At 38.9% G+C, this 14,765-nt stretch overlaps 1 protein-coding gene across 2 annotated transcripts; it reads left to right on the top strand.

Moving 5' to 3' along the window:
• Window positions 1-4,455: 4,455 nt before the first annotated feature.
• Window positions 4,456-14,636, top strand: LOC131137094 (carbohydrate sulfotransferase 11-like). Of its 2 annotated transcripts, none has more exons than XM_058084636.2 (4): window positions 4,456-4,958; window positions 11,803-11,879; window positions 11,969-12,133; window positions 12,634-14,636. In XM_058084636.2, exons 1-4 carry the CDS (start codon window positions 4,760-4,762, stop codon window positions 13,312-13,314), a joined length of 1,122 nt encoding a protein of 373 aa, XP_057940619.2. In that variant the 5' UTR covers window positions 4,456-4,759; the 3' UTR covers window positions 13,315-14,636. The 2 variants fall into 2 exon arrangements, with proteins under 2 accessions (XP_057940619.2, XP_057940620.2); XM_058084637.2 differs by having other exon boundaries at window positions 11,972-12,133.
• Window positions 14,637-14,765: the final 129 nt, after the last annotated feature.

Below are 14,765 nucleotides of genomic sequence, written 5' to 3' on the forward strand. Positions count from 1 at the left end.
ATGGATTTCATTTTATTTTCATTTTCACAGTAATCACCGCTCATAATACAGTAACTATTGTTAAAGTGCAGTAATATATTGTAATACGATTCACAGTAAATTACTTATTATTTACAGACTGGTGTTACTGTGACAGTGTGTGTAATTTGCTGTACTCGAATATGAAAACATTTACAGTAAATTAGTGACAATACTACAATAGTGCATAGTAGAATCACAATACTTTTATTGTAAATAATGATCACATTCACAAACTGTCCATAATACAGTACCATACTGTGGAAATCACAAAGTTACACTGAGTGTATTGAGTTGTGGACTCCTATAGAGCAGCCACACACAATAACCAGCACACAAAGCTTTTTAGTTCTTCCAGAATCTGCACCTATTCATATTTGTTAGGATTTTGTGGTTCTCATGAAAATTGTTTGTTTTAATATTACGTGAATTCATTATCGTCACAAACCACAGCCGTGCAGCAAAGGCAATGCACTGCTTGATGAAACCAAATATTTAAATAAATACAATGTTACCTCTCCGGAACATCTCTGGAGGGACGCGGACGCATCTTGCTGTAGCTGTCAACTAAAATACGAAGTACAAATATAATACAAGACCTTTCACCATTACAGCTGCACTATTTCAGGATTATATGTTAGCATACGTCAGTCTATTTTGCATCTTTTCTTGCCATCCTTTGCTTAGACCTCGTTGACACATTACCACCTTTTCTTTCCCCTTCATTTTAAAGTGTTTGTCCGTTGCACCAATCCATCTTTGGCCTCTTCTACCGTGGGCAAACACCTTTTTTGTGCCATTCAGAGTAAACCTAAAAGCCAGCACTTGCAGCAGTTAAAGTGTGAGTATCTGTCAAAGTGAAAGCATACTCCTTGTCAGCCTTGAGTCTAATGAATAACATTAAAAAAAAAACACGATTTCAATAGCAGCCAATTGATTGACATTTAAATGGTTGGCTTTTGACAGACTGGGTTACCTTTAAAGAAAAAGCATCTCAAGAAGGACACACAAATTAAAGCAACATTTAGCATGTCCACAAACACAACCTCAGTAAATGTACCGGACGCCACATTTTGTTTGAAGCGTTCAATTCAAAGCTCCGAGCATCCACTTCACATAGAAAAAGATTTAAGGACAAGACCAACTCACAGAGCGTTTTTATAATCTTCCCCCATGAGAGCAGCAGCAGAAGCGTTTGGGAAGTATTGATTTATATAAACCTCAATGTTCCCTGTGCTGCTCAAAAGATGAGTGTTTGATAAGAGGTCGCAAGTGAAAAGCAATCGGGTAAGATGACCTGAAGGTTCCAATTCTTTACGGATGTACGTTTTTATCTTCTTTTCTCATTTTTTTTTTTATCTTGTTGGATACGAGTATGAACAATTGGGTTCTCCCAGACCCATCGAAGCCTTTCACACCAAACATTGTATGTAGAAAAACTGTAAGTGATTTTTTTTTGTAATAGGAAACATAACTAATATAGCTGAAATCACAGGAGTATGATATGTATTTATTGATCATAGTAACTAATGTAAGCATGACATGAATACAGCTCAGTATTTCTAAAAAATACCTGTGTCAGGCAGATCAAAAAGAACAACAAGTATCCACTCCCACAGTGTAAACCTGCTTATGGAAGCATATGAAGAGGAAACTCCCATATTATCCTTCTCAGGTCAGGAGATTGGCTTTTCTGCAAAAACGTTACACTAATTGGACCCCGGGTTGTTTGTAAAACGTGACAATGGCGGCATCTTGTGGAGAAAAACGGTACAACAATGGAATTGATGAAATCTAACACAATGTGATATGGTAATACAACATTGTAACAATATTTATTGGGTTTTATTGCGTCTCTGTTCATGTGTCACAAAAAGCTGGAATTACAATCGTTTGCTCAGTATTAAATTAAATGTTTTATAAATAAAACCAATCATTAACTAAATTCTAGCACTTAAACCAAAATCGAACTGAAGCAAAACGTGATTTAACACAAATGAAATTCTTGTTAAATTATTAAAAATCTAAGAAAAAAATATTTTATAAAAAACAGACTAAGACAATAAGACAAATACTTTTTCCCACAATGTTTTGTCGTGGAAATAACTTATCTATAAAATTAATGTTAATGGTTTTATTTCATTTGAACATGCATCAGATTACAATTGAATGCATCACATAATCAGTTCACAGTTCCACATGTCCAAAAGGAGTAGGAAGAAGCAAAGCTTATTAAATCCTACCCCTCCATCTGGTACTTTTACAATCAGTAACTGTTACATTTGTTCACTTCCTGCTTTCCTAATATAGTTTACGTTTTTTTTGTTTTTTTTTTTGTCACGTACCGAAGTACGAGGAGATATGACTATCCAATGACATAATGTGTACCATAGTAAGTGTCACTATAGTGATATATATAGCACATCATGACTGGTTCAAGACTCTTCATCCTTGTATTTAGCAAACATCAACTGCTTGTATTGTTTCTTGAATTGGCTCATCGTTGTGCATTGTTTGACTTCCTTACTCAATCCATTCCATAGTTTGAAGATGAACTATATCAGCAAGTTGAAGTATTTGTGGTTTTTAAAAATAAGGATTTAGTATGTTCTCCGTAGGTGGCATTATTAATTATCCTTACTGACCTTTTTTGCAGTACATTTAGCGAGTGAAGATTGCTTTTATAGTTATTAGCCCATATTTCCACACAATAAGTAAGATATGGTAGAACCAGAGAGCAATAAAGAGTGTGGAGTGATTTTTGATTTAAAACAAATTTTGTTTTGTTCAATATTGAAATGTTTCTTGCCACCTTATGTTGTATATTTGTAATATGAGGCTTCCCGCTCATATTTTCATCTATTGTGATCCCCAGAAATGTATTTTCCTTCACCCTTTCAATGTCTACACCGTCTATTTGTATTTGCACACCATCCATATTATATTGAATTGAATGGTATATAAAGCATGGGTCATCAAATACTGCATATAGTTGTATTCAATCTACATGGAATCACAGTCATTACACAGTGAACATTAAAGTCATGTTTTTTTTTTGCTTTTTCTTCTTATTTGATAGAAGGAGGAGAGGGATTATTGGCAGTTCCTTTTCATTTTGAATGTCACTTTACAAATACACAATTTTCTTGTTCGAAGCTCCTTGATATTACTCAGATCATTACAGCCTGGAGTCACAGGCTTGTGATTAAACACTTTCAGAGATGTAAATATAGAATCCAGCTTCATGTCCGGGAAAGTGTCCCTTCATGTTGCGCAGCATGTTTGGAAGGCCCTATCATTGTCTTTTTAGCTTTGCCGGGTTCTGTCTAAACACTGCGCCAGCCATCCCAGGCCCGTCCCGGAACCACAAATAGAAACCCAGAGGAGATCAGAGGGTTGCGTTCAAGCGAACCACTAACAGCAACCTGCACATCCCCGAGGGGAAACTACACATTATTACCTCCCTAAAGTTTGCATCACTTTCAAATAGGTTGGAGACTGCTCATTAAAAGTTCTAAATCCTTACAGAATCAAACAACCAATTGGGACACTGTATCATTCAAAACATCACGATAGCTCAGTAAACGAACGCTTCGTAAAATCTGGAATTCTGACCTACATTTTTATGAAATATAATATTTTTTTAAGTTGCAGAGTGGAAACCTTTTGGATATACGGAGGAACATCTAGTAAAGACAAATGTTAGTAGAAAAAAAAGCTACTTATATATCACTTATATATTACTTGTGGAGTGCCCCAGGGGTCAATACTGGAACCAAAACTGTTCAACTTGTACATCAATGACAACTGCAATTTACTACTGCTTTTTGTTCCGGAAGAAGCACAGAAGAAATCATTAAAAAGGTCAGAGATGAGATGAAATGGTCATATTAAAAGGATGGTTTAATAATAATAATAATAATAATAATAATAATAATAATAATAATAATAATAATAATAATAATAATAATAAATAATTGTTCTTGAACCGAAGTAAAACTAAAAATCGCTAAAAAGTAAAAACTAAAAAGACACGTGGCAAAAAAAATAAACAAACAAAAAATTATACCAGGAAGGCATTTATAGATCGTAAAATAATATATGGGGGGATAGGATTTAATAAGCTTTGCTTCTTATTGTTCTTTTTAAACATGTGGAACTGTGAATTGATTTATGATTTACCAGGAATAAAAATTATAATTTTTTCCTATATAGAAAAACGGACAACTCAATCATGTGCATATCATTAGCATAGCTAGCTAATGAACCAAGGAAGGTTCAGATTAATCTGATTAATTTTATTAGTTACTTCTGAAAACAGTCAATAATAATAATAATACAGATGAGTATATATATTGACTTTGGAGCATCATAATTATAAAGTAATAATGAAAAAAAAAAGTTTCCAAGAGCTGAGGGGGGCTGTTGTGGGAGTTGGTGTGACGTCATTGCTTGTAGCCACGTCCATGTTGGGTGAAAACTTGGACAAAGTGGGCACTTCGGTACACTTTCTTACTTTATATGTGATTTAGTTAGCATTGGCGACTAATGTGTTCCGAAAATCTTGACGTCTTTTTAAAGCACACTTTGGCAGTGAGTCACCAATGTCTCACCGTGGAGTCTTAACGGTTAAAAAGCGCAGCCCACACTTGTTTCGGATGGCCGCTTACAGCCACTCTTCGGCCAGTTTCTTCCACGGAAAACCTCCCCGTTCCTCCATAGCGAGTCGCGTCCGTATTGTATGAACCGTGCTGGAGGAGGACAGCGGCAAGAGGTCGCTTGGCCGGGGGGCTTCGCCGCCAACATCACTACTAACAACAGTGGAGCCGGTCGGCGGGGCGTCACCATGAGGATGCCCCGAGGAGGACGCCTGTTTCTGGCGACGTGCCTCGGCTCACTCGTGGTCCTGGTGCTTTACTACCAGAGTATCAGCAAGCCCGGTAAGTCACTAGTTAAAACCTTAATATGAGTTATGTATATAATTTCCAATATACTTTACCTAGAGGGCAATATTACTGTTGCAATTACAATATAGGTCACGTTTAAGCTACCCTACAAACTTCTGTAATAGAAAACAAACAGTAGTATTAAAGTTACTCTTTTCTCCATTAAAAATGGCAGACATACCTGTGTACCATACGAACTATCATATGAATTCACGTAATTAAGTGGCTTTATGTGACTATATAGATGCATGCGTCCATGTATAATAATGTATATAATGCCATGCATTTAGTACTGAATATGTCTTATTACTGTATTTAATTCACTGTGGTTGTACAGTAGATAATACTTCTGAATACTTCCAAATATCGTTTCTCATAATAAAACTCAGTAGTGATCAAACTCCAAGGCCAAGGCCATACAATCCAAATTTATGTCAATATTCATGCACTATATAGTGTTGAAAACCTTTATCTCTGACCTTGAAAACCTTGGAAATACTATGACTTATGAACCATTTTTTGCCTCATATATGGGAGCCAGAGAGTATGAATAAGTGCACTGTGGAAATGGGAAGGTTTTGAACTCCCCCCAATCCAAGAGACCCCCTGCATTCCTCGCCTTCAACCCCCACCCCGCTTTCCTTTTGTTTACTGGGTTTAGCCCCCTTGTGGACTTTGGAGGGCAGATATTGGTCCCCTGGGGGACAAGCAGACTTCTCTCTCAGAGGGAGAGTCTTAATCCTCAGAGAAAGAATGAGTGAGGAAGTATAGCCTTAATTGATTAGTGTTAAAATAGTTTTTTTTTTCCTCCAAGGAGAGCTTGGAGACGTTGTAGGGCCAATTAAATAAGTTCCAGCGATATTCCCGGAGGATGGAATAAATTAAAACAGACCGTTTTGGCGGGAATCACAATTCCAAGGGAATACAGCGGGAATAGGTGAAGATTCTGGAAGATCTAAAATGTTTTCTGTGTGGGTTATTGTGTGTAGCTGCTCTATAGGAGACCACAATACATCCCCTTTAACTACGAAATTTTGTATTTTTCAACTATTTCAAAATTTAATTATCATTTTTCGTATCATTTTTACGTAAGAAGTCAGATGCACACGTTAGCGTCAACAGTCAACGTGCTACTGTATACTTGCAGAAAACACTGTGATCAGATCGAAATCAGTGACAGTTTTGTTTACAATAATCATTATGTGAAAATTATGACTGTGACAAATAACATGTTAATGGCGATTCATTAAATTATTTAATAATAATATTAACACTTGGTGGGTCGGATGTGCCCACATAGTGTGCCCACCCATTGCCTAAACAAGGTGCCTAAATGTCCAATCACATTGCTAGTCAGCAATTAATTACTCGATTAATTGATTGTTAAGAAGAATTTGGTATATTTTCATATCAATTGAGTAGGCAACAACAACAGCTGGAATATGTGAAGATTCTGGAAGATCTAAAATGTTTTCTGTGTGGGTTATTGTGTGTAGCTGCTCTAGAAGACCACAATACATTTCCTTTAAGTAAGAAATTTTGTATTGCTACAAATTTTTTTTTCAACAATTTTAAAATGTAATTATCATTTTTCGTATCATTTTGACGTAAGAAGTCAGATGCACACGTTAGCGTCAACAGTCAACGTGCTACTGTATACTTTCAGAAAACACTGTGATCAGATTGATAACAGTGACAGTTTTGGTTACAATAATCATTATATCAAAATTATGACTGTGACAAATAACATGTTAATGGTGATCAATTAAATTATTAAACAATAATATTAACACTTGGTGCCTAAACAAGTTGCCAAAATGTCCAATCACATTGATAGCCAGCAATTTGATTAATTGATTGTTAAGAAGAATTTGGTAGATTTTCCATAATCAATTGTTGAGTAGCCATGTTTTTTAACATAGAATAGGAAGTCAGCTCAGGTATAATGCAATATAGAAAGAAATGAAATCCTAATGAGAGCTGAGAAGCCAGTACAAGGTGTAACGCCACATTAACATTTATCACACATGACAAACAGCACCTGAATAGCCGCAAGGGCAGCGGTTCAATACCACATGTTGAACTGTTTTGTCTTGTCCTGGCTTGTCTGCTCTACAGACTCGCCAGTAGCCACTTCAGGCCCCAGTGAAGCTCATGACGGATGTCAACATACAGGATGTCATCTTTGTCTTCTTTTGATTTGACTAGTGCAGAAGTAGGGGAAACAGCTTGTCAGCAAATATGAAATGGGAAGAATCTATACACCACAGTGTTGACATTGCTTATTGCTTCCAAATACTGGACAGGAAGCTTGTTGAGTATTATGGTTGTGAACCATTGTCTGACATCCTGAACCAACACCCTGGTGATGGTGCCTAGGAAAGAAATAGCTCCGTACAGAATCAAAAATCAAAACCCGAAGGTCTTCTATGTAAGAGAAATATAAGGACCTACTGCAAAAAATGCTTGTCAAAGATCCTCTTGATAAGCCAGCTCTTTTTAAGGACCGGACCAGTGAGCCGCTATTTGATCAACCCCAAACAATCAGTTCAGTGATGCTGGTCACGCTTTAATTGGTTCAGCTTTTGAAAGACCATTTCTCGTAGGAAATTGTTTTTACTTTCCACTCTACAATGTGTTGTCCACCATGTCAACAAGAAATGTTGTGGTTGTGGTTGTTCAGCCATAGTGTATGAATGCAATGGCACACCCTGCAAAATCAATATCAGATGGATAATTGCATATTAAATGTACAGCATGGTTTACTAGACAACACCATTCATGTATACATGTAAAGACCTACAGTGTTTCTCACAAGTCTGATGTTTAGATGATGTCATTGCCTAATTTGCATAATTGGGTATGGGGATGAGCGATACGGCACTTTTTTGGAATCGTCCACAATTCTGTATGTATAGAAAACACTGACTTTAATCATAAATAAATCACACATGAAGCCCACAATGCACTTGTGTGTCACATAGTAATGTAGTATGTTGTTTGAAGTATTCCAGCATAGTGTGAGAGGGGGGGTTGGTGTGCAAATATGCACTTATTCAAGTGAACTGTTTACGAGTGAAAAACCACCACCACCCACGTGCTAATTAGCTAACGGCTCCTCCAAAAAATCAACCAGAAGTCAACACTGTCGGAGTAAGTCACGACTAGACAAGTTTCTTACTGATGCTCCACAGAGGCAAATACATTAAGAACTTTTCTGAGTGAGTCAGCTCACCAATGCCGATTTTAGCCCAAACTTACTGTTGGCATAAGAACACACGCATGCACACACACACGCAGTGTAGTCTTCTAAACTGTGTATAAATGTATTTACCCCGAAAAATGCACGGTAGACACCCTTTTACGCTTTATGCGCATGACTGGTCAAGTCAAAACAATACGTGTATTTGTATCGAACTGTTTGATACAGTGGTCACGATTCGTACGCCTGGGTATCGAACAAACATATGTCGACAGTATGTTCAGGCATCAAAAGCTACTTATATATATTACTTGTGGAGTGCCCCAGGGGTCAACACTGGAACCAAATCTGTTCAACTTGTACATCAATGACAACTGCAATCTACTACTGCCTTTTGTTCTGGAAGAAGCACTGAAGAAATCAGGGGTGGTGGTGGTGGTGGGGGGGGTGCTGGAGCTTATCCCAGCTGTCTTCAGGCGAGAGGCGGGGTACACCCGGCACATATAGACAAACAACCATTCATACTCACATTCATACCTATGGAAAATTTGGAGTCGCCAATTAACCTAGCATTTTTTGGAATGTGGGAGGAAATCGGAGTACCACACAGAGATGGCCAAGGATGGAATTGAACTGGGGTCTCCTAGCTGTGAGGCCTGCATGCTAACCACTCGACCAACGTGCAGATAAATTGCATATTTTGGCTAAATCTCTTGCGCTTTTTAGCCATTTGAATGTACAAGTAGCCGTCTAAGGCCATCCAAGCACTCGAATGTCATAAACATTCATGCAACCATGGTGAAGCATGGTATACTTCCCTGACCCCAACATTATTGACTGTTTATAGCCTGATGCTTATGTATGGTTAATGCACCTCTAATTAGTCCCTTTTTGGTTGCTCCAACCTTTTAACCTCTCCAAGTAAATATTTACGTAATTGATGTCACGCTGTGTTCTCAGCTCTTAATCATGATCATAGAGGGGAAGAGGTTTTTAAACAGGGGAAGCTAATTTGGCCACAAAGTAGGACAGAGATTTGGTGATTACGAAAAAAATTAAAACCCCCCCTCCCCTATTTCCACCCATTTTATTGTAGTGTTGTCATTTTTATAACATTGATACCATCTTACTGGCTTAATGGAACATTGTTTATTTGGGAGTTAAAACACCACTTGACAGACCCCCATGTTGGAACACTGACCTTTTGTGTGTGTGTGTGTGTGTGTGTGTTGGGGCAGCTCTGCTTCAACCGTCTGCCTTGCATCACTTCCTGTGTTTAAGGAAGTGGTGGTTTTCTGGTGTGACAGAATACATGACACAGAAAATGATATGGTTCATAAAAATAACGTAGCATATTCAACCTGAAACTCTTATTATTTCCTGTGAACCAGGAAGAGACCAGATACTATTTAATTAGGTGGTTCTCCACTTGTGAAGAGAATTTATTAAGGCTGGTTAAACCAAAACTGGCCACTTAAATGGTATCAAGCTGTAAAGGGCAGCAGTGCAGGAAATCAGACACAGGAATGGCATGTTGCGTCTGGAATTTAGTGCCGGAGGAGGTGGCAAGAAAGCAAGTTAGAATGAAGAGCGACGACAGGGATAGATGAACAGATGCTAAGACTGAAGAAGGGAGGGAGGGAGGGATCAAGGTAAAAGTGACAGTAGGGATAAAACATTCAAGGACTATCACTTCAATTCTGAACATCAGTCTAATACTTGGATGGGAGTACTAACAATTAAAAGGCCATTAATGTCAGAATGACGACAATATAAATTGTAATGTCTGTCTGTAAACTCTAAAAGCTCCCGCAGTCAGCCAGGAAGAAGCTTTGCAAATGGAACTCACTGTGGAATCTTTAACGATGAACATCGCTGAGGTTGTATGATTCTGGCTTTGACCACAACTTTTTAGTAAAACATGCCTCTCTAACTTGGATTCCCTGCCTTAATTAGTTTATTTTCTCAGATTATATCTACTATATTTGGTAATATTAGTGTAATGGTGGCTATAGGGTTGCTATTGTATGTCAACAAGGCTCTAATAATATTAAAACCATGTCATAACTATGAAAATATTTTATTTATGAATAAGGACTCCAAATTGTCCATAGGTATGAATGTGAGTGTGAATGGTTGTTTGTCTATACTTATGTGCACTGTGATTGGCTGGTGACCAGTCCAGGGTGTACCCCGCCTCTTGCCCAAAGACAGCTGGGATAGGCTCCATGGATGCCCTCAACTCTAAAACAGGTTTCGATGTACTGATGTACTTGTTTCTGATCCTGTCCATCCTGGTCACTCCCAATGACAAATGAAACGTTCATAACGCTCCATAATAATTACTTGCTCCTCTTGTGGTCTTTGTTTTTGATTCAAACAATCTCAACTATAAGCAGTTTAATTACTCTGTTCACAGTACCAGACAACAAAGGTGCCACAAGGCATTTTAATGAAATCCTGCAACGATGAACACTTAAGGAAGTGCCCTGGAAATGAGGTAGTGGGTACTGCCAGCTAACAACGAGACACATCTGGTGGACCGTCATTCTCTCACCTTTAGACTTGCTCACCAGCTGTAAAACCCCACTCTTCTTCTTGTGGAGTGGATTTGTTTTTCACTCAAAATTGTAAAAAAATCATTTAATATTTCACTTTTTTCCATTTTATTTTATATATTTTTAAATATTTATTTTATTCCAACAATGTGGAAAAAAAACATAAAACTTTTATGAGGTTACGTTTTAATAAATTACCACGCATAAACCTCCAAAATATGGACATCTAACATGGACACTCCTTTTGCCAGTAATGGTGCATTGATACACTGGTGTTCTCACCTATTTTAGTATTTTCATGTGATTTACTCAGTCTCAGTTCCTCATATCAAGAATTGAATCACATCATGACAGGAACTGACTTATATTGACTTAAAGGTGACGCATTATACTAATTTTCCAACATTTTGCTCACGTTTACGCACGTAGACAGCACGCACTTCCATGTATGGTGGGTTGTGACCGTCGCTTTAGTGTACCAAGGCATGCCACTGTGATCAACACCCTGACAAACGATTTGGAACAGATACTTTCACAACTCCCTACAATGGAAACTATGAAATATACACTGAGCTATGTTGCTTGATGGAAGCAAGGCATAAATGCCAAACCAATTTAAGGTTGTCTATGTCAATCACTACACACTTTCTTTCTCTATGATCATATGTGCAGTAATAGATGCCCTTATCCTTTTGTAGCTTTGTGTATAGTTGTGAAGTAAACATTCTTCAGGCAACATGTGCTAAAGAAATCCCTTCTCTTGCTCAGCACCATTAATTTCTTTCAGCATCCTCGGGCCTGCAAGGGGGGGGGGGCAGGAGAATGGAATAAGCACTTGAGGAAAAAGCAAGTAAAGTTCACATCTTTCCAGTCTGTTGTTCTATGCTGGGACCACTGGGACATATTTTCTTACATTATGGAGTGTAAAAGAAAAAGAGGACACACTTAAGCTTTGTCATTATTCACAGGATCATAATGTTCTTATGGAATATGAACAAATGGAAACCACAGCAGGGGTTCACCCAATAGGATTGGCTTCTTATCAATGTGGATTATTAATATGTATTTGAATCTACAGAAGCCAGTGTTGGGGCAGTCAACAGACCAGGCAAAAGCAGGAGAAGCCCCCTGCAGGCCCTCTACAGTGGAGACCAGGTGAGAACTCCTCCTCCTCATGGTCAAGATACTGTTCCTACACTGCTTACAGTATGTTTCATCAACCTTTACCTTCCTTGTCCTACAAGCAGCTTGAGGTGTTGGCTGCTCAGGGGTCACTACAAGGTCGCAGGGAGTTATTGGAGCAAGCCTGTCTGAGTCATTCTACGAAGCGTCGGGTGCTCTCTCCAGAGGATCTCAAACACCTCATAGTGGACGACAACCATAGTCTGATTTACTGCTACGTACCCAAGGTTGGTGCCGATGACCTTTATGAGGACAGCTGGAGTACAGCCATCTCTCGCTACATTGCTTGCTGCAGCACGGTTTTCCAAAAATATATTAATAAATGGTTGCTGTAGCATGGATAGCAATGGCTGATTATTAGTCAAAAAACATAAAAAGACAAGTTGTAAGCAGTATTTTGTCCAGTAGGTGTCAGTAATGTTACATGCATGATACATTTCTTTACCTTAGCTCGCAGCCATGGATCTTTGCAATCCAATATGGCATAGTGAAAAAAGATCTCCTCCCATTCAGTGTGGAAGTGGTACATTTTTCAGCGATAACAGCGTAACAGGTCCACTTTAAAGTAGATATATGATTATCAGTCAGGAGAAATATGATGTTGACCAGCATTCAAAAGATTAAAATAACCTCCTGAAGTTGCATTTTAGCGTATTTGAAATATGTTCTTAATTTTTTGGTTTTAATTCCATGGGATGTGTTTCAAAGGAAAAACTCTCACTTCCAGGTCGCCTGCACCAATTGGAAGCGCGTCCTCATGGTCCTCACCAGCAACGGCCGCTACACCGACCCCCTGTCCATCCCCGCCAACGAGGCCCACATAGCGGGCAACCTGCGTGCGCTGTCCGAGTTCTCTGTCCCAGAGATCAACCGCCGCCTCCGCACCTACCTCAAGTTCGTCTTTGTGAGGGAGCCTTTCGAGCGCCTGGTGTCAGCCTACCGCAACAAGTTCACACGCAGCTACAACACAGCTTTCCACAAACGCTACGGAACTAAAATCATCCGGCGCCATCGGACTAAACCCGACCCAGAAGCCCTGGAGAAAGGGAATGACGTCTCTTTCCAGGAGTTTGTACGATATCTTGTGGACCCTCAGACTCAACGCGAGGAGCCTTTCAATGAGCACTGGGAGAGGGTACACTCCCTCTGCCAACCGTGTCTCATTCATTACGACATTGTGGGCAAGTATGAGACTCTGGAGCCAGATGCCCAAGCTGTGCTTTCCTTGGCAGGAGTGGAGGACAAGCTTCAGTTCCCCACGTCTGGTAAAATCACCAGGACTGACGGCAACATGGCGGCACGCTTCTTTAAGCACATTAGTCCCTTTTATCAGAAAAAACTCTTCAATCTCTATCGTATGGACTTCTTGCTGTTCAACTACTCCACACCGGAGTATCTCAGAACTTGATGATAGGCTAAATTTAATCAATTAGGCTGTTTTATGATGTGAGCAATTGTGAATTTGCACTTTTTCATCACCATGGACTCCTCTTCCATGCGGGATGACGAGCCTTCTCTGCAGAGAGTCACGTGATGGTTCTGAACTGAGCCATATCACTTTCTGACGACCACCACAAGGGATCAAACATGAGGAGTTATTTATGAGGAGCAGGTTCTCCTCTTGTGAACTTTCAGCTGGATTTCCACTCGGGGTCTTAGTACCCATTACCCATTTAATGGCTTTAAATGATGCTTCTATTTACATGCATTTTCAAGTGAGCCATACTGTTTAGTTGGCATGGGATGATTCTCCTCATTGATTTCACTATTTACCATGCTTGGGTTGTTTGGGTAGACATGCGTATATTTCAACTACGTGCATCGACAGATATCTGATGTGTTGTTTTGACATTTCAAAGAGGCCTGATTGCGACATTTTTTTTTTCTCAGAAATGTGTCACTTGAACCTTGTAGTGCAAATCCAGCCTAAATTAAAGGCCTTAAATTATACGTGTTGGTGAATGAGGAATTTTGTTTTGTGCAGAAATGAGTGTCGTTCTTATTACTTAGGGATGGGAATTGCAGCTTTTCACCACATTAAGCATGCACAAAACTAAAAACAATAAATTACGGATTGGCATAATAATCGATACATTATTCAGTTGAGCTTTCTGTTAATTGTTTGGAATCGGTTGTTCATGAATATCATTTTGAAGCAGAGGCAGTGTCCTAAAGAAGGAAACTTGTTCAGTCAGCATTATTGTGCTTGGTAAAAGGCATTCAGAACATTCAGAGAGAGATTGTCACCAATATTTTTAAAAATTGCAAACTCATTTTATGCTCTAACTGCAGCTCACTTGTTCGTAGTGTCTTACAGTGTATTGGCCGACTGTATATCTGAGATATTTCCATACAGCTTACACTCACTGCCTAACTTCCAGTAAAAGCCTGCCATCCCACCGCCTCTATCGCTGCCTGTTCGGCACTGAGAAGCCTTGCTGAATAAACAAGTGCATGACTGTGGTGGGAGCTCCAGTGAAACCCAGCTCAGGTCAGAGCTTCCCTTGTTGGCTTCAACCACATGGAGCGATTGAATGCACCTTTAGCAACAGCACCACTGCATAGCAATGTAGCCATGGAATGCAAATATACCAGTCTTTACAAAAGTGCTAGTAAGGCTTTCTGTTTTTGTGTAGCTTTTTTCAACACAACTACAATGGTCTTAATTGGCAGAGAAATGTTGTGTATTTTATTCTACAGTTTATGACAATACCTAACAGACGTCTTAATTTCCAGGTATCAGTTTAATGAGTTAAGCTATTTACAGTCTAATGGTTGAATAAATAACGTTTTATAGTTGTTTACAATATGTTTATTTGAAAGTGTGGTTGATGTGCAACAGTTATTTGTCAATCTAAC

This window comes from Doryrhamphus excisus, linkage group LG17 (genome assembly GCF_037039965.1).
Source record: "Doryrhamphus excisus strain RoL-2023G ecotype Guam linkage group LG17, RoL_Dexc_Guam_v1.1, whole genome shotgun sequence".
Classification (NCBI taxonomy): domain Eukaryota; kingdom Metazoa; phylum Chordata; class Actinopteri; order Syngnathiformes; family Syngnathidae; genus Doryrhamphus; species Doryrhamphus excisus.

Coding starts and splice junctions, on each gene's coding strand:
- LOC131137094 (XM_058084636.2), top strand. CDS start 4,760: ATGAACCGTGCTGGAGGAGGACAGCGGCAAGAGGTCGCTTGGCCGGGG. Junction 4,959..11,802: donor CCAGAGTATCAGCAAGCCCG/GTAAGTCACTAG, acceptor TTGAATCTACAG/AAGCCAGTGTTGGGGCAGTC. Junction 12,134..12,633: donor TTTACTGCTACGTACCCAAG/GTTGGTGCCGAT, acceptor TCTCACTTCCAG/GTCGCCTGCACCAATTGGAA.